The 22,290-nt window shown below is 39.9% G+C and overlaps 1 protein-coding gene across 3 annotated transcripts in view; it reads left to right on the top strand.

Annotated features, from left to right (window-relative positions):
- hmcn1 (hemicentin 1) overlaps positions 1 to 22,290 on the top strand; it is a 90,617-nt gene that overhangs the window by 30,201 nt on the left and 38,126 nt on the right. For 2 of the 3 annotated variants that reach the window (XM_028586733.1, XM_028586735.1), the window contains exons 7-28: positions 1,007 to 1,127; positions 1,269 to 1,532; positions 1,636 to 1,780; positions 2,708 to 2,829; positions 6,574 to 6,843; positions 9,665 to 9,806; positions 9,986 to 10,113; positions 10,528 to 10,641; positions 10,850 to 11,008; positions 11,830 to 12,021; positions 12,110 to 12,205; positions 13,678 to 13,805; positions 13,910 to 14,054; positions 15,129 to 15,241; positions 16,453 to 16,612; positions 17,392 to 17,557; positions 18,613 to 18,740; positions 19,001 to 19,252; positions 19,696 to 19,791; positions 20,004 to 20,198; positions 20,364 to 20,494; positions 21,457 to 21,604. In XM_028586733.1, coding sequence (XP_028442534.1) covers positions 1,007 to 1,127; positions 1,269 to 1,532; positions 1,636 to 1,780; positions 2,708 to 2,829; positions 6,574 to 6,843; positions 9,665 to 9,806; positions 9,986 to 10,113; positions 10,528 to 10,641; positions 10,850 to 11,008; positions 11,830 to 12,021; positions 12,110 to 12,205; positions 13,678 to 13,805; positions 13,910 to 14,054; positions 15,129 to 15,241; positions 16,453 to 16,612; positions 17,392 to 17,557; positions 18,613 to 18,740; positions 19,001 to 19,252; positions 19,696 to 19,791; positions 20,004 to 20,198; positions 20,364 to 20,494; positions 21,457 to 21,604 — 3,415 coding nt within the window. Of the gene's footprint in view, positions 1 to 1,006; positions 1,128 to 1,268; positions 1,533 to 1,635; positions 1,781 to 2,707; positions 2,830 to 6,573; positions 6,844 to 9,664; positions 9,807 to 9,985; positions 10,114 to 10,527; positions 10,642 to 10,849; positions 11,009 to 11,829; positions 12,022 to 12,109; positions 12,206 to 12,845; positions 12,881 to 13,677; positions 13,806 to 13,909; positions 14,055 to 15,128; positions 15,242 to 16,452; positions 16,613 to 17,391; positions 17,558 to 18,612; positions 18,741 to 19,000; positions 19,253 to 19,695; positions 19,792 to 20,003; positions 20,199 to 20,363; positions 20,495 to 21,456; positions 21,605 to 22,290 lie in introns of those variants that run through there. The other variant, XM_028586736.1, reaches the window with a different exon arrangement.

Raw genomic sequence — 22,290 nt, 5'->3', positions numbered from 1 at the left:
TCCATGGCAGCCATTACGGAAGGTTTGATGACCACTACATGTATTGTTTTTCATCCTGTGCAGGTATTAGCATTTAAGGCTGTGCTGGATCCCCTTTGTCCTGGCATTACCTCATTGTTTGAGCAATTTCACCTCTAGCTGTGGTATGCGTCTGTCTAAATGCACTGCTCAATCCTGTTGGTGGGTTTCTTTTAACAAGGATTTAGGTTTTTGTCAAGTAGAACTCAGTAATTGCAAAATACAGTAAATCCACGCATTCTCTTTCATTTCAGGCAATTGCAAATGACAGTGTAGGTTTGCATGCCTCACTCTGCATCATGAGTAAATGTCTGTGACACCTCCAAGGTATTTAACCTAAGATGAGGAGTTTCCACCTCTCTCTAACCTATATTTTATTGTAATTACTCTGTCTCTATTTCTGCAAAGCTTCAAAAGACCTCCACATGAAGAAGACCCCATGATTATAGTGGTCGTGTTTGTTTAATTAAAGTATGAATGTCAGACTGAATGGGTCATCTATGAATTGTGGATGTTTTATAAGCTTTGGTGGGAGGCATCCGACAGTCCGCCTTGACTTACTTAGAGTGGCTTGTCTATACATGCAGGGATGGTTGGCATACAAAAGGCTGTTACACAACAGTCCCAGTGCTGTGTCTGTCATTTAGACCACTTTGTGCTGCTGGTAATGCAACAACTCTTCTTTCTTTTGTTTTCGCAAGTTATAAAAAACGTCAATTGCCGGGGTTTTTGACCAAATCAATTTGTACAAAACATCTAATACTACAGTACTTATCAAACAACAGTCGTAAACAATAAAGATGTGACAGCAAAAAGTGCTTGTTTTATATAGATACTGATCTTTCATAGGATGTTAAGACAAAATCTTATCAATCAGATTAAGCCAGAAACATGGATGTACTAACCAGTAGTTCTAAGTCACATTACCCGACATACAACACGAGTCCTGGACATATGTAAATCTACAGTTCCCCTTTCGTTGATACAGACCTCTAGTGAAGGAAGACATTCGGTCCGTATCTCAGGTCTCAGCACCATTGACTTCCGAGCCGGGTTTTCCAGAAAGCCCACCCTGGACTTCAAAAAGACCTCCAGTAGGCCAGTTCAAGGTCAGTCAGGTCAACCATACCGAATTGTAAAAAAAAAAGGACTACAGCTGTTGTTTGCTTTCCTTTCACCTGTTATGTTCACTTACAGCCTTTTGCTTTGGGACATTAAAGTATACAGTATAAATTTGACCATCTTTCCAGGTATTCCCACTCACATCCTTCTGAACACCACCGGGCTCTCACCTCCTGCTCAGGCTGACAGGCTAGACCTTGTGTCAATCAAGGGCGAAGTGATCAAAACTTTGCCAATCCGCTACTACCCTAAGCGCGAGCCATTTGGCCTCTGGAACATCACCGAGTTCATTCCACCCAATGAGGCCTTCTTCCTGCAGGTGACAGGATATGACCGGGATGGTTTCCCGTTCCAGAGACTCTCCAGCGTTTCCTTCTCCAGCATTGTACCTGGTCAGTGATACAGGTTGTCACCTATATGTATTGCTTGGTAATTTGATTAACTGCCTGATATGAGTGATTAACTTTGTTTGCGGATTTCCAATCTCTCTCGTAGATGCCCCTAAGGTGCTGATGCCAGCCACAAGTAATGGATACTACCTCCAGAGAGGGGCTGTCCACTGCCAGGTAGAGAGCCTGATCCCCTTCACTCTGCGCTTCAGCAGGGATGGGAGGCGACTTGGGGTGGACCAACTCTTCAGGTGAGGGAGAAGGTTGGGGAGAACTATGTGTGTCAGTTCAGACACTCTCTTTTAAAATCAAGTCGTTTCACATCAAGACAATATTAGGTACAGTATATAGCCCGATATCACAAATGTGCTACAAGGGAGGTTACAATCTGTTCAGCATACAACACCCTCTATCCTTAGACCTTCAATTCAGATAAGGAAAAACTCTACCAGGACTGTAGTAACAATATATGCCAGTTCCATGTGATGTACTTTCACCATAAGGTCTTTTTTATCCATATCCCTTTTTCAACCTGTTTAAAGTCAGGAGATTCACACATTCTTATGCCTGTTCCTGAACTGTAACATGGGATGCATCTGTTAAAGTCTTTTTCAGAATTTCAGAAGATTATTTCAGCAACATGTGTTTGATCAGAACTGTATTTGTTCAGCGGCTTTATGGCTTGCCCTTCTACTACCTTACCAGTTTTGGAAAGCCATCACTCATTTTCAAACTAGAAATGAGCTCCACAGATGCACTACGTTGTTAGATGGGGCCGATGATGAAGCTGTTGCTCCTTCTCTCTGCTGAGAGTTTGATGATGATACGATCTGTTCAATCATTACATGCTGAGAAACCATATCACTTACCCCTTTGACCAATGACCAGTCATGCAAGTCTGCAAATCTATTGATAGCTTCTGAGAGATATCTCTCCAGCAGGCAGAAAGACAAACCGAATGGATCCAAACTATGCTTTCTTCCCTCCTTCCAACTTAGATTGAGCTTAAAACTGTGTGCATATTATGTTTCCATCTCTGCACTCCTGTGTAAATAAATCTGATTGGATTTTCACCAGATTAATGGATGTAGTAGTTAGTAGGAGATCGAATGAATTCAGCATTATTTTGAAGGAATAGTGAAGCTAAAGATACTGAACATTCTTCCTTTTGATTCTAGTGAGTCCGACAATGCATTGTGGGAAATAGCACAGGTAACTCTGAAGGATGAGGGCTACTACGAGTGTATTGCTATCAGCAGCGCTGGGACAGGAAGAGCTCGCACCTTCTTGGATGTATCAGGTAAGCACAAGACTCATTCATCCTGTCACAGTTTGATAACAGGCAATTTATTCTTTCTATTTAGTGATTTACTTGTAATGCAATAATTCCATTAAAATCATAATTACAAGCAGACACAAAATGCTGAGGTCCTCAGTAAAGCTAAACTCTCTGTCAGCACAAATCAACTATGTTGACTAATACAATGGCATTAGTAACCATATTGTTAAAAGAAAATAACTGAAGCAAAATGAATTTGAAGAATATGAGACAAATTATGTATTAAAACATTATTACAACATGTCAGAAAGACTCGCTACATAGACAGCAGTGTTGACTTTTGCCAATGGACTGTAATACTGTAATTTATGTTAATTAACAGTGTATTGCGAGCTACCCTCCATCACAATGTGTAATGAGCCAGGACTGTCGGGACAGAAATGCTTCGGGGCTGGCAAGCATTAGACTGTCAACAAGTGTAATTGGTGTGTGATGGATCTATTTGCAGGGTAGTGAGCAATTTAAAGTCCAACTGAAATTGAATTGCATTTTTTGTCAGAACTTTTTTTGTGTTCTCCTTTAAGAAAAGAATGTAAAACCAAAAGACAGATTTTTTTATTTTTGGTTTCGTAGTTGCACGCCATAGTTTTGCATTAAATCAGTAGAATACTGTTATCAGGTATCTGTCTACATAGATGTGTTCATGTTCGCTGTCTGCCCCTGACATGTAGGCTGCAGCGCAAAGTTAGTTTACGTTGTCTCTCATTCCCTACGGTGTAACATTGGCACTCTGGCAGCCTGCCAGCTGCTGTCAATCAAACACAGACACCGACAAGCCAATCCAGCCATCTGAGACGAAAAGGAGCAATTCAGATATTTCCCCAAAGACCTTTTTTCTTCCATTTATTAACAAAAACTGTTAACAATACATTTAAAAAGCATGTTGACATTCTTTTTGACAACAAAAATGGGATGGAAAATGTGATTTCCCTTGGACTTTTAAGTATCATTGTCTTTAATGAACTGTATCATGTTTGGAAAATAATACTTGTATAAAGACACAAAATACCTTGTGTGAAATGGTGCAGCAAGAGGAAGCTTATGTCATGCTCAATAGGTTTACACACACTCTCGGTCCCACCAACTCATACACTTACACTACTTATGGACATATGTTTGGAATCCAAGCGCCAGTTGATGTGGGTTGAATATCATAGGGTTCAAGGTCTCTTGCTGTGCATCCCAGCAGAGAACCTGCATGATGGCAGAATTAATGTAGCTTTAAGGAAAATTTGAAAATATGGTATTTTTGTGTGCCTGATTTGTAAAGCAATGGGCTGTAAATATGATGTAAGCTGAGAATACATATAAAGCTGTAAATAAATTCCAGGCTGTGCACAAAGAACATAGTGTATTGATAGTTTATGTTGTTAATACTGTCGCTCGTGTGCACAGTTTCAATACAACAGCAGAGCTTAAACACAAATACTCACACGTCACCACCATAATAAATTTATAACAATTTATGCATATTATATTTTCCCACTGAGAAATTCATAATTTATCTAATAAACTACTTGGAGAGTGATTTTGTGATCATCATGATGTCAAAGCTTTGAGAACAGACAAAATCAGTGGGATCTAATGATTTATACCTTTAGTTTCACCACTGGGCAAAAATGTATATTTGCCTATTCAAAAATCCTCTGTAGTGCGTTTATTTTTCAATCTGAACCCTTTCCATTATGAGACCCCAGAGCTGACACCACATAAGTCCTAATGCAGTCAGTAAAAGGCTCCTTGTCCAATTTTTGCTTTCCAAAAAAATGTTCTGCTTTGTGAAATTCACTGGAGTTCCATCAACATGATGAATGTCAAGCCGAAAGGAAGAAGGTGGAGCGCAGAGAAAAAGAGAGTGTGAGGTAGTTGAAAGACACTTTGTGAAATAGAAAAAGAAGAAAGGGAGCCAGGCAGTGATCTGTGTAATGTCTGAGTGTAATTTATTACTATAACTCACCCACTTTGTTTGCAGTACAAAGGTGCAGAAGGGACTTGGTTCGTTCAGCTTTTACCTCTTATGACGTCTCTAAAATTAGGTGAAAAAAATCCACCTCAGCCACAACTCCAGCCTTTGTCACTTGGTCAGTGATATTTGGAACAGGAGGATAGGCCTCCACAGTTTAGACTTCAACACAGAAACATACACATAATACCCACTCAGCTGCCAAATTTATGTCATCCTAATCCCAAGGAGCTGTGCTGAAATCCCCAGCATCCTCCTTGTATCAGAGCCAAAGCCTCTGCTACCTCTCCTCGCCCTCATCTACTTTTTTCTCTCCCCATTTCCCTGCTTTGCTCTGGCTCACCCTAGAAAAAAAATGATTGAAGACACACTGAGACATTGTGTTGAGAAGAAAGACAGAGATAGTGGAAGAGAGAGAGAAATAAGATATGAAAAGGACAAATGATGAACATCATTCTAATTATTACATTACATTATTGTATTAAATTATTTTACACACAGCAAAGATAAGCTACATGTAATACCTTTATTAAAAGTTAAGAAACCCACCCAAACACACGCTGTAGGTGACAGCAGAGCAGCTGATTTTGGTGATGAAATATGGATAAAATAGCATTGTATTTACGTTGTATGTTAGTATTTTACTGTCATAAAGTTGGTCGACTTGGGAGAGACAGATTAAATAAAGAATGGTCAAATTGAAGCAATAGATGCAGTGATATCAAATCAACATTATACAATGTCTAAAACAATGTTTTCTCAGGCTTAGCAGTACTGATTATGGTAAACTCACCTTTATGTATAAAATCAGTGGAATTTCCCTTTTAAGAATTCCTAATTTAAAGGTGCCATAGGTAGGATTGCGAAAGATCCAGGACTTAGCCAAAAAATGTGAACATCGACAACTTCTCAGTCCCTCCCCCCTTTCCGCTAAAGCCCAAAACGGTCTCCTACGCCCCTCCCCCCACAAGGGAGAATGAATGCGTGTGCATGAGCAGTGATTGACACCCAGTTAGACACCCCCCCTGGCCCTTATTGGTGCATCTGAACAGGGAGCGGTGGATTTTTGCAAATCGCACTACAGGCTGAAGTGTTGCCAGAGGACCTGGATTGTTTTTAAATTACCTGCTTTATGTAGTTCTACTGGAACATAGGGTCAGTTTCAGCAAATATGACAGAAAGTTAGTTTTATAAGGCTTACGTACTGCACCTTTAAAGATTTGATGCATGAGATTCAACTACTATTGAAAACATTATCATTTTAGATGAGTTTTTGTGTCCAATGGTCTAAATCAATGTTTCCCAACCTTTCTGGGAAGTGGCCTTTTAAAGTGAAGTAATGTCTACTTGTGACCCCTTGTCCCAAGTTCAAATTGTCCATATGTCCACAACTGTGACAACAAACATAATTTGTGTAGCAGAAATGTTTTTTCCCCATCATCTCCTAACCCCCCACATTTACCTTGAAAACTGTTGGGGTCCTGACCCACAGTTTGGGAACAACTTGTCTGACTCAAGCAGAAAGTCAAGTTTTGGCACAAAGAAAAATACATTTATGGTAAAAACAAATGCTATAGACTTCTAAAAATGAAATGAAAAATTGCTCCCCATGACATATTAGATGTCTCTATATACTTAAGTGTTAGCAAGAAAGTAACCACTTGCTCTGAATTCCTGTCTAGCTTTCTTTATGGTGTAAAGTTCCTGGCAGCTGTCAACAACATTATTCCCTCATCTTGCAGAGCCGCCTCCAGCCATCACAGTTGAGGGTAATGTAACTGTGTCTCCTGGCTCCAGTGCTGTCCTCACCTGCCACGTTGTCAGCACGGTCAGCTTCAACCTCACCTGGCTGAGAGGAGGTCAGGATGCCCGTTTGGACCCACGGGTGCACATCTTGACCAACCTTTCACTACAGGTGTCCGCTTTGACCCCAGATCACTCGGGCTGGTATGAGTGCATCGCTATAAACGAAGGAGGGGTGATGGCAGAGCGAATCTACCTCACTGTGCAAGGTGAGGAGTGTGTGTTTATATCTGCATGTGTTTATTGTATAATATATACAGTATATAAGTTGTTACCCTTGTTCAAATATACATCGCCTTCCAAAAGCTGGGGCTACTTGGCTACAGTTGAACTTTAATCTTGTTGCTGGTGTATGTGTGTGTACGTATGTACTTATGTGTGTACTGATATGTTTGTGAGACTTCTGAGTGATTTACAGCGTGGGAAAAGGACTCTTGGTAAACACAACCCCCTTCCCAAATACATGATCATCTCCCAAGTGCCCCTGCACTTCTTTCCTCCCCAGCTCCCTATAATTCATCCTAATACTTTATGGGACGTGTGAAAATTATTTATGCCTGACTCTCAGGCAGCTCTAAAGTACAGTTTTCCATCTTCAGACAGCTCTCATAGTCCTTTTCTTAACACTTCACTGACACTGAATCAGGAACACTTTTTTTAGTATACCTTGTATTGCTGGCTATCTGACCAGCACCACAGAGCAGCGCCCCGTGCTTGGCCAGGAAATGCTGATGTATTGCAGGCACTCTAACTATAACTACTGTATAATCCAATCCAAATGAACATCCAGTATTTACTTTGTTGTACAACCATCAGTCCCAGAGTCAGTCAGAAGTTAATTCAAAGACCATATGCTGCTTACTGTCGCCTAAATTCCTCCTTGTATGTGTCTTGCCAGGTCTTGATGCTTTAAAGCAAAAACATGTTATTCTTTCACTTTTAGAATAAAAAAAAGAAATTGTTCCACTTCACCTTAAACTGACTATTTTTCTTGACCTAAATTTGACTAATTGGAAAGTTCAGTGTGATTTTGGAGCAAACGGTTGCCTCTGCAAAGTAAACCTCAATGACACCAATTAAAAAGTTGCAGGTTTAATACCAGTGCTGCAGACAGGTTTGAAGGGTGAACTCTGTCATTTGGCTTGTTTCACTGAGTGATGAGTTGAAAAGTTGACCCTTAAACATTTTCCCTGGTATAACTAGACATTTTTATCTCCTCAAAAGTGCATTTTTCATATTTTATGTCACAGCTTTCTTTGTTATTCTTTTCTTTAACCAATTTCTTACTGTTTCTTTGTTATTATTATTATTTTTGGTCTCATCTCTTTCCCTCTCTAATCCAGCTGTCAGCAAGCCCTTGGGGTTTCCTAATTACCCCCTGGTCATTCTTTTCCTAGTTATTAGTCTCACTTTGAAGTGAGTAAAGTCTGTTGACATCTTACAACACTTGGATGGAACACAGTGGAACCACATGCCAACAGAAATATGATGAAGTAGAGGTTTCTAGCTGACTTTTTATTAGACAGTACAAATTGACAGAAAGGGGAAAGAGAGAGGTGATGACACACAGGAAAGGGCCTCAGGTCGAATTTAAAACCCAGGCCGCTGCCAAGAACTCAGCCTACATTGGGCGCACGCTCTACTGGGTGAGCTAAAGGTTTTCCCTAGATGTACAAAGTTAATGAAGAGAAAAGGGAAGTTGGGATAGGAGGAGGATGCATTGTGAGCGGGAGTGAACGCTTGTGAGCGGGAGTGAATGCAGATGAGTGGGGGAGGAAGAAATAGGGAAAATCCGAGCAGGTGATAAAGGGAGTGCTAAAGACAGGCTTCTTCCTGCTGCTACTCAGGGTAGACCAATGTGTATTCCCTCTCAGGAACCTCCTTGTTCCTGAACTCTGAGGTGTCCCTGCCCCCCTCAGGGCAGGGTGATCTCGCGAGTTGTCTTGTCGTACAATCATCACAGTACAGCCTTAGGCACCGCTAAGATTCATAGATCAATACAGTTGCAAGTTGAGGTATTTCAATTTGTTTCAAGTCAAGGTTGTAATATATCAAAAGTATTACCTGTAAATGTATTGTCAGCATTTGGTAAATGCATTGTATTTCTTTTAAAACGTGGCATCACTGATGATTGAAATTGAAGCACCAGTACAAAAACTCTAAACATTCCTTCACACCTAGTGTACTCAGGTCAGGTGTGTCAACCTTTTGATCCCGTGTCTACTGGCCTTCTATCACCACAGCACTTACTCAGTCAACCCAAGATCACTGTCATATTTTGGTTTATAGATGACATGCAAGGAATAACAAGTTTGACTTACTGTCTTCCTTCTCGTTATAGGAAAAAAGTAACAATAAATCCCTCTCTGGCATCTTAGATGTACACAAATCAGAGTTTTGTTGTTTTGGAAGCGTTGCATTGTATTTTCTACACTTTGGAAAGGTCAGAGCCTTGGAGATCTTTCTAGCAGTGGGAATAGAATAGAGAAAACACGCCCTTGAAGTGATGAGTTACAGTACACATCATGAATCAATTGGAAAATCTTTTCAGATTCCACAGCTTCTCCTGGTCTGGATTCAATATTCCTCCCTGTTTTACCAATAAAGAGGAAATGAGGGTGAAAGATATGCTGTGAAACATTATTAGTTGTAGTAACAGCCACCAGCCGCCTCTTCTTGCTACAGTAATAAAAGTTTATGCTCTCATACATCTTGTGGCTGAGCCTAAATTCATTCAGGGTTATGGAAGCATATAAAGGTCCAAATCATCAGTGACATCATCTTAGGTTTACTAATATGTAACAATATGTATGTATCTAGATTTTATGTGACATTTTTCAAAGCCAAATACACTAATATCCTTAATGATGAAAATATTTCATTAAATATTTTCACATTGTGAAAAGAAGCCCCAAAACACCTTTATATTACAATATATTAAGTGAAACGAGTGACTGAATTAGATGGAATATTGATTCATTGATTAATCTGGCAAATTTGTATTTTTGATTCCCTTCTCTTTTCCTCTAGAGGTGCCCAGAGTTTCAGTAGAGCCTCGGAATCAAACCTTTACAGCAGGAGATGAAATGAGGATCAGATGCTCGGCCAGGGGCTACCCTCCACCCCGTCTGGTCTGGACCCACAATGACATGTTCATCATTGCATCCAGCAGGTGAATTCATCTTCTTTCACATGAATAGATTTGGGGACTTTTACGTATCGTAATTGTGTTTGTGTTTTATGATGCGTTTCACTTCTTCTCTCTACCATTTGTCCACTCCCACTTCCATGTGCACTTTTTGATCATGCTGAAATGTCATGAAAATACTGAATTGTGTATCTTGTGTTCAGACACAGGATGACGCCTGATGGCACATTGGTTATAAGAAACATGGAGAAAAAGGATGGAGGAGTGTATGGCTGCCTGGCCAGCAACCAGGCTGGGACAGACACAGTTACCTCCATCCTCACTTACACTGGTGAGTGCCACAGTGCAAATGCATCCATCCATCCGTAAGCTCTATCCTCTTATCTTTTAGAGAGCCGTGGAGGGCTATAGCCAATCCCAGGTGACAATGGGCAAGAGTACAGCCTGGACAGGTCTCCAGACAATCAAAGGGCTGACACATAGAGACAGACAACCATTCACATCTACAGTCAATTATTAGAGTCAATAATTAACCTAACTTTTATGCCTTTGGATGTGGGAGAAAACCGGAGCACCCGGAAAAAAACCATGCAAGCACATGGGACCTGCAGTCAAATGGAAATAAATAAAACAGACATTAACTTTAGCTGCACTATGCACATCCATACAGTATGTACTGCATTTCAATTTGCACTCTTTGTCATACAGATTTTCTGTCTATTGTTACATAATTCTCCTTCCCTAGAATCTCCTGTGGTGACAGTGGCTTTGAGTGATATTCTCATTGGCATTGGAGAAACCACAGTGATGGCCTGTTCTGCGTCTGGAATCCCTCAGCCTAACATCTGGTGGTACAAAGGTAACTGTGAAGGAAGGAAGTACAGTAACAAAAAAACAATATTTACACATGCTGGACAAAAACAAACAAAAACCATGAACAATTATTAAAAGTTCAGAGTAGAACTATATTTTCATAGGATTGCGTAGTTTGCTCACATAGCCTACCTATAACACTTTTAATAACCAAGCTGATCACAATCCACTGTTGCATTTGTTCTCATTGCTAGGTGATGTCCAGTTGCATTCATCCTCATTCTTGGACGTGGATCCTTTAGGAGGTACATTGACAATCAAGGAGACCCAGGATGTTGATGCTGGAGAATACATCTGTGTAGCTGTCAATGCTGCTGGCGGCTCGTCAGGAAAGATCTCTCTCGATGTAGGAGGTAAGAGTGGCACCAAGTTTAGTTAACCTGTAACAGCACTAATCAGTTTAATGAACCTATAATAAGGACAGAATAAATAGGAAGATTGCTACTTGTGTAACCTTACCATAGCTGTGAATGTGAGTTTGGTAGCGATGGAGTCATTGCTTATTTCTTGTGTTGCAAGGTAGCTGTTTCATGGAATGCATCTTAGACCCTTAAACCCTAAACGGTCAATGAAATGGGTGTTATGGCTCATAGTATACACTAGTGTGTAATGTCTGTTTATAATGAAACAAAGGCTGCTTTGGTGTAGTTAGTGAATGATGGCGTTGCCACGCCAAGGACAGAACGTGTCTGGTTTACACCTAAACAAGGTTACACAGGGGTGTGTCAATATCGTGTGCAAGCTAGACTTTTGCACATGCGTAAATATAGTATATAGTGTGTGTGTGTGTGTATATATATATATATATATATATATATATATATATATATATATATATACATATATATATATATAACTTAAATATGTAACACAGTACAATGCATACCCAGAGGTCTATGTATCTGTTTGAAAGACTGCATTTGCATACTTCTGCCGAATCAACACATATAAAACCCCAAAATGTTCAATATTAAATGAATAAAAAAGACATTGTGAAACAAATAATCACATAAATAAATTGTGTAAAATATATAAATGGGAACACAGCGCCGGCTAAGCACCGTGAAACGTAGATTTGTAGTGAACAACCAAAGCTTTTATGATGGACAGCTGTTGGACAGCTGGATTGTCTGCACTTTTTTATCTTTTCCATCTTCAACCTTGATCGTTCCAGCCAAACCCAAGTTCACCCGAGAGCCATCAGATGTGGCGTCAGACATCGGCTCCAATGTGACGCTGCTGTGCCTCGCCCAAGCTCACCCCGAACCACAGGTCACCTGGAGGAGAGAGGATGGACTTCCAATTTTCAACAGGCCCCACACACATGGCATTATTACACAGAGCAGCGGAGCACTACATATCAACAGTTAGTTTTTTAGTGGAATATGTGCATACACATTACACATGAAAATGCTCTAAATTGATGCCTACATAAATATTCCTTTTTCTCTCAGACCTGTGGGTGGAGGATGAGGCAGTATATGTCTGTGAGGCTAACAACCACTTTGGCAGGATCCAGACCAGGGCCAGAATCACAGTGACTGGACTGGGTAAGTGCAACATTTGAGAAGTCTTGCTTCTCTGACTCTCTGTCGATTTCTTTTTGTCTATTCCTGTAAGATCAAAAAATAGTGTCACTTCAAATGAATGCTAGCATTCAGAACACCTTAATTTCTGAAATACAGCAGGCATTGGAATTTGCTTCTGGGCTGTCTGTGACTTATTATTGATTAATGTATTAATTTTTCAATTCCTAAGAGGAAATTGATAATACTTTGAATGTCATAAGTTTAGTGGGAGGCGAAGGAATACCGAAGTGTAGCTGAACTGAAAAAGTGCTCAGATATGCATTCCTTGAAATGCTTTTGCACTTCAAAGACCTGTGGAGCACAACATGCATTCACACACTCACACATGCTTACATTACTTTTGGCTGAATTTGCAGTTTACTGAGTTGTCCAATCAAATAACATATCTACTTTCCATGTCAAGTACATTTTCTAAAACAATATACAGTACCTTTGAGTGCCTACATCTGTCTGTACTGTATGTCATTGTCGATGTGTGTGAGTGTGTGTCTCTGTTTTAGTCTTTACATGTAAGTCTGAGTTCATTAGCACATTTCACTGGGTGTGTTTGAACACATGGGCCTTGTTAACCACTGTTTCTATTTCACCGTTTTCTTTACAGTGGAAACACACTGAGCTCTTAAATGTGGGCCAAAGGTTAGAAACCACAGACCCACCCAGATGACATATATTACTGCCCCACTGCCCTCATTTCCCTACTGTGTGTGTGTGTGTGTGTGTGTGTGTGTGTGTGTGTGTGTGTGTGTGTGTGTGTGTGTCTGTGTGTTTAAGGTTGTGTTCCCAGGCCAGTCAGGGTGGTCGTCAAATTCCCCTTGACGACACCGTTGTCTATCTATCACAGCCCCCACAGATGACATCAGCATTATGTGTGTGCTGTGAACACAGTCAAACCATAAAGACAAATGTGACCATTAAACTTATGTATAGGTATTCATATGTAAGAAAGGGGTGTGTTGATACTTTTAGCAGTTGTGGAAAAGGTATACTGCATACTGTTATTGTTGATGAATTTTTAGCAACCAAGCATTCCCAATTCATCATACACAGAAACACTTACACATGTGCTCCTTTTAAATTTTGATCTTTGATTATTAGTATATTGTTTTTGTCTAAAATAAATACAACCACACTTTTGTGTCCAATCTATTGACACCACAAATTTCTCATATTTTCTGCATTTTATTTTTTTTAAGGACAAAGATAGTTGACGTGTGTGTGTGTGTGTGTGTGTGTGTGTGTGTGTGTGTGTCTGTGTGTGTGTGTGTGTGTGTGTGTGTGTGGTCTCTATGCACAGAAAAGGCTGCTAACCACATAATGTACATCTCAACAGTATCAAATAGCATAACAGGATTTTTGTTCAGCTCTCTGCTAATATAAATCTACTTAATCATTTTACTGAATACTTTCCTGTCATCCTTGCATGGTATCTGCAGTCTCGCCTGTCGTTGCGATGAGTCCAACTGTGCTCAGTGTGATCGAGGATCAGCAGGTGACTTTGCCCTGTGTGCTTTTGGCTGGGAATCCGCTGCCTGAAAGGCAGTGGCTACATGACTACAGCTTGGTAAGGACACAGAGAGAACATGTACAGTATTTAAATGTCTTCCATGTCTTCATTTAAAATAGTCATGGTTTAATTTGAACCAATATTACCTACAAATCTTTCAGGTGACCTCAGACCAGTTTGTGACAGTGAGGAAGGACGGCAGTCTGCATATTGAGAGAGTCCGGCTGGAGGATACGGGTGACTACACCTGTTTGGCTGAAAATGTTATTGGGGCCACCAACCATACCACCACTGTCAACGTCTATGGTAATGTACATAAACGTACATACAAAATAACTGTAAAAAGAAATGCATATGCACGAAAATTAATATGGAGAAAACTCAGTAGTTTAGTCTTTAAGGCATCTTGTGTGTGTTTTTGAGCACATTGTGTGTGTTATATCAGCACACTCACCTGAACAATAACGTACTGTATGTGCAGGAATTGGGGAAATGTATTAAATGTAATATATTGTGCATACTGGGACACTTAATGGAACTGAGCCATGGTTAATGTTATTTATCACATGTGCTTTTTCTTTTTCTGCTATGACGAGTCGAAACATCTTCTATGAAAAAGGCCTATTGTAAATGTTTTATTATAATTGAAATGCCCCCTCTGTTTTTTCTAGTTCTTTTATTCTCTTGCCTCCTCCATTTCTGACTGCCCCGTCTAAATGTCTCCTTTACACGGCAGAGCGCTCTTAACCCATGAATAGGATTATCTTTGAGGTTGCATTAAAACCAGGAGCAGCTGAGGGTAATGGCAGAGTTTGGAGCACAGTGAGAGGGGGAAATGTGTTCTCCATTTACACTAATGTCAGCCATTGCTAGATTCTACCAACTTAAATAGGAATTGTACGTAAAAGAACTGACTCCCTCATGAAATTAAGTCAGTCCTTTTCAGCTGTACATACACAACACACTGAAAATTACCTAACCCTTGAAAAATACATTCCATAGAGCCGACATCATGCAAAGTACATGCAAAGATGCAGATAGAAGACCACCATGCAATACTTCATATTGTGTACACTGTGTTTGATTTTGTTGTTGAGTTAAATCCAATTTTTCATCTCCAAGAAGATGCTCCAAGCCCCCCAGTGCTACTCTTTTTTGCAGATTCCTGGGATCGTGACAAACAACAAAAACAAGACAGATAGTGAACGAGAGAGAGAAAGGACAAAAAAAGTGAAGAATAAAATAAGAGACACACACAGACAACCAAACACACACACAGAATATACAGAGAACACTAGATTTTGTAAATATTTGATGAATGTATGTATGCACAAAAAACACATTAAACTAACTGTGTCTTATTTTTTCTAATTTTTCCAGTAATTCCTACCATTCAGTATGGCCCTCAGGTGTTCAGCACAATTGAAGGCACACCCATCACTCTGCCCTGCCGTGCCAGTGGAGTACCCACCCCTAACATTACCTGGACCAAGGTATGTATTGGTATTACCTCTCAGAGTATAAAGTAAGCCAAAGTAAGAGCCAGTACTCTGTTTGCAGTGGTGTGCTGTTTTCCTGACACTGAAGGCCTTCTTTGTCTCTCCCTAAATGGCAAACTAATAAGAAACCCCATGAAAAGTATGTACGGTAGGTTAAGAAAAGAAACTTTTCATCACATTTTGGCCAAATATCACCAGAAGAGACTCCACAACATGCAGCAATAGGAAAGCTCTATTACCAGCAATGTCATGCCATTCCAATAATTTTTTTACTGACAGCAAAAGGCATGAAGCACTTTATGATGTTTTAACTCACAAACTCCCACTCATCCACAGATACACCTCTTGACTCTTCTAAATTAATGCTGTTATGCAGCTCATTTGAAGTTGACACGTGGACTATTTGTCTTCATGTAGTGTGGCTGTGTAGTTTTGGGCAGAGATAAACTCAACTTAAAATAGTCCAGATGCTCTGCTTCAACTACAACGGAACAGGTCTTTATGCTGTTTTGTCTCAAAGGTCAGGGATGCTATATATTTTTAGTACAATACTTACTCTATTAATGGGCTCTGGCAAGACAACGGCACATGCTAGGATTATGTGTGAGGGTCCATGAATGTGCCTCATGTGCTGCTCCATGAAATCAGCTCTACCTGTGTCCACTGGCCTGGACAATGTGTTCACTGTCTTGTGCCCTATTGTGTGTTAATGTGCACTATAAGCCACTGTGGAAAGCTCTTCCCTGTTTTCCATCTTTTACACTAGTTTTCTCGGCGTTGTAAAAGTGATGCTGTTAAAGTGAACAGGGCTACAGGGACATATAAAACTAGACCCTGCTAAGTTTTGCACCAGCTCTGACGATGTGGTTTCCTTTGCTGTTCTCTATAACATCAGTCAAGTCAAGTCAAGTCAAGTTAGTCATATCAGATAAAAAAGGACAGTCCAGAGATGAATCATGATGCACAGACTTCACATTTGCTTTGTGTTTTGGTGTATTTGATTGTATACCTATTAACATTTTTATTCACAGCATTTTCATCGAACAGCAAATAAATGTAACTCAAATCATAAATTTAAGAATATATGTCAAACCACACATCCTACTGTACCTTTTTTCTTGGACACCATGTCAAGTGTTAATAAAGCTGAGTTAATGAAACAAACTGTGGCCCCTGCCCTTTTCCTGCTGTGATTTGTTTTGTAGGGTGGGGAGCTGCTGTACTTGGGTGGTCCAGCCTTCTCGCTGGATTCTGACGGCAGCCTTCTCATCACCTCTCCCTCTGGAAATGAGACTGGAGAGTTCATCTGCACAGCTACCAATGCTGCTGGCTACGCCTCCAGGAAGGTCCAGCTCACTGTCTATGGTAAACCTCATCACCAGCTAAAACCTGGATAAAGTCTGTACACAGATAAAGGAGATATAAATAGCATTTAACATTTAACAATTTGTTACTAAACTAATTTTAAGACATTAGTATAATTACTATGATCAGGTCTTGTCACTGAGTTGGATTTTGCAAGAAAATGACTTGTCAGCACAACAGCTTAACAATACAAATCAGTATCTAATATATGTTTTTATTTACAATATACAGTCACTCAGTCATTTCAATAGCATATGTGTATAGGTTTGAAAATGGGCAGAGTTCCAAGTGCTCAGCAAGTCATTGGCTCCACTTTCCTCACAGTTCTGCTTGTGCTACTGTATAGTGCTCAACCACTCACTCAGATTTTTGTCAGCAGTGATGGAGCAGTTGAAGGTGGCTTTTTAGAAAATAGGGGGACAGATGTGTGCCATCCTAACTGACACAGCTGGTAGAAATTGCTGTAATCTATGTGACAGCTATTATCTGTAGCCCACTTTTACCAACTAACCTTTTCTTGATGTCCATCTCTCAATCAATATGATCACCACCTTTAAAGTTAGGTGCTCTAAAAAAATATGTAGAGAATGGCTTTTCTGACATCATGGGCAACATCATGGGTTGTATGATTTTGTCCTTTTGAATATGTAAAAGTACATAAATGCAGTATGAGCAATAGCAGATAATAACACATTCATTGCAACAAGAGACAATTTTAGCAATATTCAACTCTTTGTTTGCATATTTTTACTTTATTTATACATTGTATGTATGTCCAGTCCGTCCTAGATCCAATGTTGCCGGTGCCGGAGGCTCAGCAAAGCCAATGAGACTGTCAGTGATTGAGGGTGTGGATGCCATTTTGCCATGTGAGGTCCACAGCGTCCCACCTCCCACCATAAGCTGGGCCAAGGAAAGGCAGCTCATCTCCCCGTTCTCTCCCAGGTAAAACCCATAGAGAACCACACACAGCACTGATGATCCAATTTCACCAAAATCCCCCCTATTTCTTTCAGACACACTGCTGCCTTAAAGTGCTCATATTATGCTTTTTTGGCTTTTTTCCCTTTCCTTTATTGTGTTATATATCTTTTTTGTGCATCTAATAGGTTTACAAAGTGAAAAAGCCCAAAGTCCACCCCAAAGGGACTTACCTTCTCCAACAGAAAACACTGTTCACAAACTGCTCCAAACAGCTCTATTGTAGTCCAGCCTTTACTTCCGTGACGAACGTGTGTCGCTTTGTAACACGTTATAATGCTCGCCTAGCTGCTAGCATGACACGCCCTCATACTCGGCAACTGAATGGCTAGCAGTGCTTACCTAGGTACTGCGCATGAGCAACTCCCAACAAAGATGGAACAAAAGTGTGATGCCTCACTCAGTAGCTAAAACAGAGAGCTCAAAACACAGGGTGAAAACAGGAGCTGAAGCAATGTACAGTAAAACTTTTTTTTAAATTAAACCATGTAAAAAAAAAAAGTATTCCGATATAACCTCTAAATACAATTATAAACCTGAACATTAGCATACTATGAGCACTTTAAAATGCACTCCATGAATAATATTGTCTATTAATTATTAATAAACATTTGATAAAATCATGTTATCCTGGCTGTAACCTCAAAGTTAGATTTGTAGTTTTAAAAGACTAAGAGAAACTCAATGCTGTCTACATTGCTGTGCTCTGTCTCCGGACTGTTAAGAGCCTCAGGATATAGTTTGTGGTTGTATAAGATGACTGATAAATCATACTCTTCTTTGTGATCTGTTGTACTTACTCTGCGTCTGCCACAGCAGCTGTAATTGTGGTTGATGGTGGATTAGTAAGAATTAGTATCTGTTTACAGAAATTACTGAATAAGTCATTGAGTGGAAAAACAATCAGTGAGTGTGTGTGTTTGTTTTGTATTTGGATGCTTTGGAAGATTGATTTTTACTTAGACTTTCACTTTACAGTTGAGTTTATTGCCATTTTTGTGTGTATGTGTTCATCCCAGGCACACTCAGCTTCCCTCAGGCTCTATGAAGATCTTGGAAACCAGAGTGTCAGACAGTGGACTTTATGTGTGTGTTGCCTTGAATATTGCTGGCAACTTAACACAATCAGTTGAGCTGAATGTTATGGGTAAGTATATCATAAATACTAAAAAGATTAAATACTGATATTATCAGTGGTAATGTAAGAATTACTGTTTGTCTACTATGCCTAATCTAAATGTAAATGCTGTAGTAGCATCAAAAGATTACATAATAAAACGTGCAATCATTTGGATCAAAGTTGCTGAGTGAATTTATAAAATGTTTGATTTTCATCTAACTGTCATGTAATCGAAGGTGCAGGTGCAGATGATGTTACTAAAGCTCATTACATCTTCTGTCCTGCAGTGCCCCCGAGCATTCAGGCTGGCCCCAGGGTAATGAAGGTACAGGTGGGTCACCCTGTGGATCTGCCCTGTGTGGTGAGAGGGGTTCCACAGCCCTCCCTCACCTGGACAAAGGATGGTAAGAGGTACCCAGTATCCCCTGATGGTAGCCTGACATTGAGGAATGTGGGGCTGGCTGATGAAGGAACCTACACCTGCACAGCCACAAACACTGCAGGCAGAGACGAGGCCCAAGTTCGCCTTCTTGTGCAAGGTTGGTTTCAAGGTCTTGATCCCATAGACTAGCACTGTGTTCATTATACTTATGTGTGTTGAAATGTTTTCAGAGTTGTATATATTGTATATATTAAGTTGGATTTTTGTTGGTCAAAATTAAATGTCTGACTGTCGTGTGTCTTTGGTATTTGAAAAAAAAATCGTTATTAATGAAGCAACTCTAATTTTAAATTATTAGAAACAATTTGTGTATGGATCAGGCATCTGCCGCACAAAACATTGTAAAAAAAAGTAAAGTAAAGTAAGACATAATGTACTGTATTTTTACTTCAGTTTGTAATTCTTTGTTTGAATGACAACTGATTCAATACAGTATAAGTTTCAAAGATGCATGCTGAAAACAATTGGAGATGCTTTGTAGTGTGTTAAAGTGTATTGTGTAATGTGTTTGTCATTGATTATGTGTCTGTGGGTTCTCAGTGCCCCCTGTGGTCGAGGTATTGGAGCCCCCCTTCAATAGTCCCCTGCAGGAAAGAGTTGCAAATCAGCGAATTGCATTCCCCTGCCCTGCCAAAGGTAATGGAAAATTTCCAACTAGACACTGATATTATGAAGAAGAAGATGATTGATCATTCTGTTACTCTGTGCAGAAAAACAAAGCTTACTCATACTCCTATAATAAGCGGTTTAGTGAGACGTTACAAGTTAGTTCTGCTAAAAGTATGCACTATACTTTCACTAATAATGATGACTATGTCAAGTATCACACGTCATTTTCTCTCTTTCAGGTCTTCCCAAGCCAGTGATTCGGTGGTTGCGTAATGGCCAGGAACTGACTGGTAATGAGCCTGGTGTGTCCATCCTGGAGGATGGTACACTGCTTATTCTGGCCTCTGTGTCCCCGCTGGACAACGGAGAGTATGCCTGTGCTGCTGTCAATGATGCTGGATCCACTGAAAGAAAGTACCAGCTCAAAGTTAACGGTGATTGACCTGTTCTCTGGTTCTGACCTGTGACTTTGGAATAGGTTTACAAGACATTTGCTGACACATCACTGAAACGTTACCTTCTATCTTATATTTTGCATGCATTTGATTCCGTGGAAATGCGTAAATAAAGCTTGGTTATCACTTTTGAAACTTCCACAGTGCCCCCAGTTTTCCGTGACAGGGAAACGTCAGGCAACGTGTCGTTGGTCCTGAGCCAGTCCACCAGCTTGGTGTGTGATGTCATAGGAAGTCCGACCCCTGTCATCACTTGGTACAAGGATGGGGCTCCTGTAGGTGAAATCCCATTGAATAAGCTGTTAAACTGTGTTTTATACAAAACAATTTAATTTACGTTTACAACTCTAAGATCCAGTTTTTGTACAAATGTTACTTGTAAAGGTAAATACGCACATCAAAGACACAGTCAGAGTGGAACATGCTGCCTTATACTTTTCATAACCTATACTTAAACTGTGGTCTAGTAAGTCATCTATGAGGATTGGATCACAAAACTTTACAAGCATAAAAGTAATGAGAAAATATAATGACCTTTCCTTTCATTTACTAAGTGCTCATAAAGTCTGAATGAGCTCTGATCACAGGGTACACTGTCCAAGAGAACAGACCTGAAACCACCGTGGATCGTGTGTGTGTGTGTGTGTGTGTGTGTGTGTGTGTGTGTGTGTGTGTGTGTGTGTGTGTGTGTGTGTGTGTGTGTGTGTGTGTGTGTGTGTGTGTGTGTGTGTGTGTGTGTGTGTGTGTGTGTGTGTGTGTGTGTGTGTGTGTGTGTGTGTGTGTGAAGACCAGACAGGCCAGCCATGGTGGCAGCAATAGTCAAAGCTATAATGCCAGAATAATTATGATTGATGTGAGAACAGAAAGTTAGCACACACTTTGCTGTAACATCCCAGTTAGCTGGCTGCTTTTTGTTCCCTTGGCGGCCTTACAAGTTATTTCAGTAAGGCACAGATAGGAAATTCAGAGTGCTTACTTTAATCTGATAATAATGAGCAATCTAACGGCGGATGTTCTGCTCTCTGAATGTTTTTGACTCTAAGCAACAATTTAAAACTTTTCATGTTTTGTAAATTATATTTCTCAGCTGAATAGATCTTTGGCTTAGAGTTTAGATCCTTTTATCATGATGTCTTACAATACGCACCATAATTACTGTCAGACAGTATTTCCCAAACTGTAACTTATGCGTTTTTTGCTTTTGTGTTTGATTTAATTTACTTATGTTGATCGACAGGTAGTTTTCAGTAACAGCATCCAGATTCTTGACATGGGAAAAACCCTGAGACTACTGAAGGCAGCCACAGCAGATGCAGGCAGCTACAGCTGTAAAGCCATCAACATCGCTGGCAGCACAGAAAAAGACTTCTTCCTGGATGTACTGGGTGAGTAAGGGCAGTTAGTACAGTAGTTGTCTATGGCAGAGGTTCTTTCTTTTTTTTTTTGCAGCCAAGGACTCCTTAGAAGATAGAGAATATAAAGGGAACCCCCCTCATGTATGTCCCTTGGAATAATTTGACGTAGCCAATTTTTTACACTTCTATAGTCTTGCTTATGTGAAAGAACAACATAAGAAAAATGTATTAAAAATATACTGTATTCGATATGTATTGTAACATATGTAACACAGATTCTAGAAGTTCTAGATTTGTTAGATTAGAACATTATCTATGAGCTATTATAGATTTAAAAAAATTAATATAATTTGTTGAACCATGAAGCCTTTTGTAAAAACAAAATAATACATCATTTTAATCAATTTTAATTAAAAAATAATTATGGACCCCTTAGCAGAGTGCCACAGGGTCTGTCCTAGGGGGCCCAGGATCCCACTTTGAGAATCACTGGTCTATGGAAACTCTAAAGAATTACATGGAAAGAGCTGTGTGCTGTGTGTGTCTGACTAGTGGACATACAGATCTTGAAATTAATTCTACATCAATGGAAAACCCTTTAAACCCTTTTAATACATAAACGTTGCCACATGTGTAGGACTCTAAACTTTTGGGCTTTCTCATTTATTCAGTTTCTAGATGAGTCAGCTAATATGCACTCTTTCTTTGTGTCCCAG

This window comes from Perca flavescens, chromosome 9 (assembly GCF_004354835.1).
Source record: "Perca flavescens isolate YP-PL-M2 chromosome 9, PFLA_1.0, whole genome shotgun sequence".
Taxonomy (NCBI): Eukaryota; Metazoa; Chordata; class Actinopteri; order Perciformes; family Percidae; genus Perca; species Perca flavescens.
This window is presented reverse-complemented; position numbering and strand designations above follow the sequence as displayed.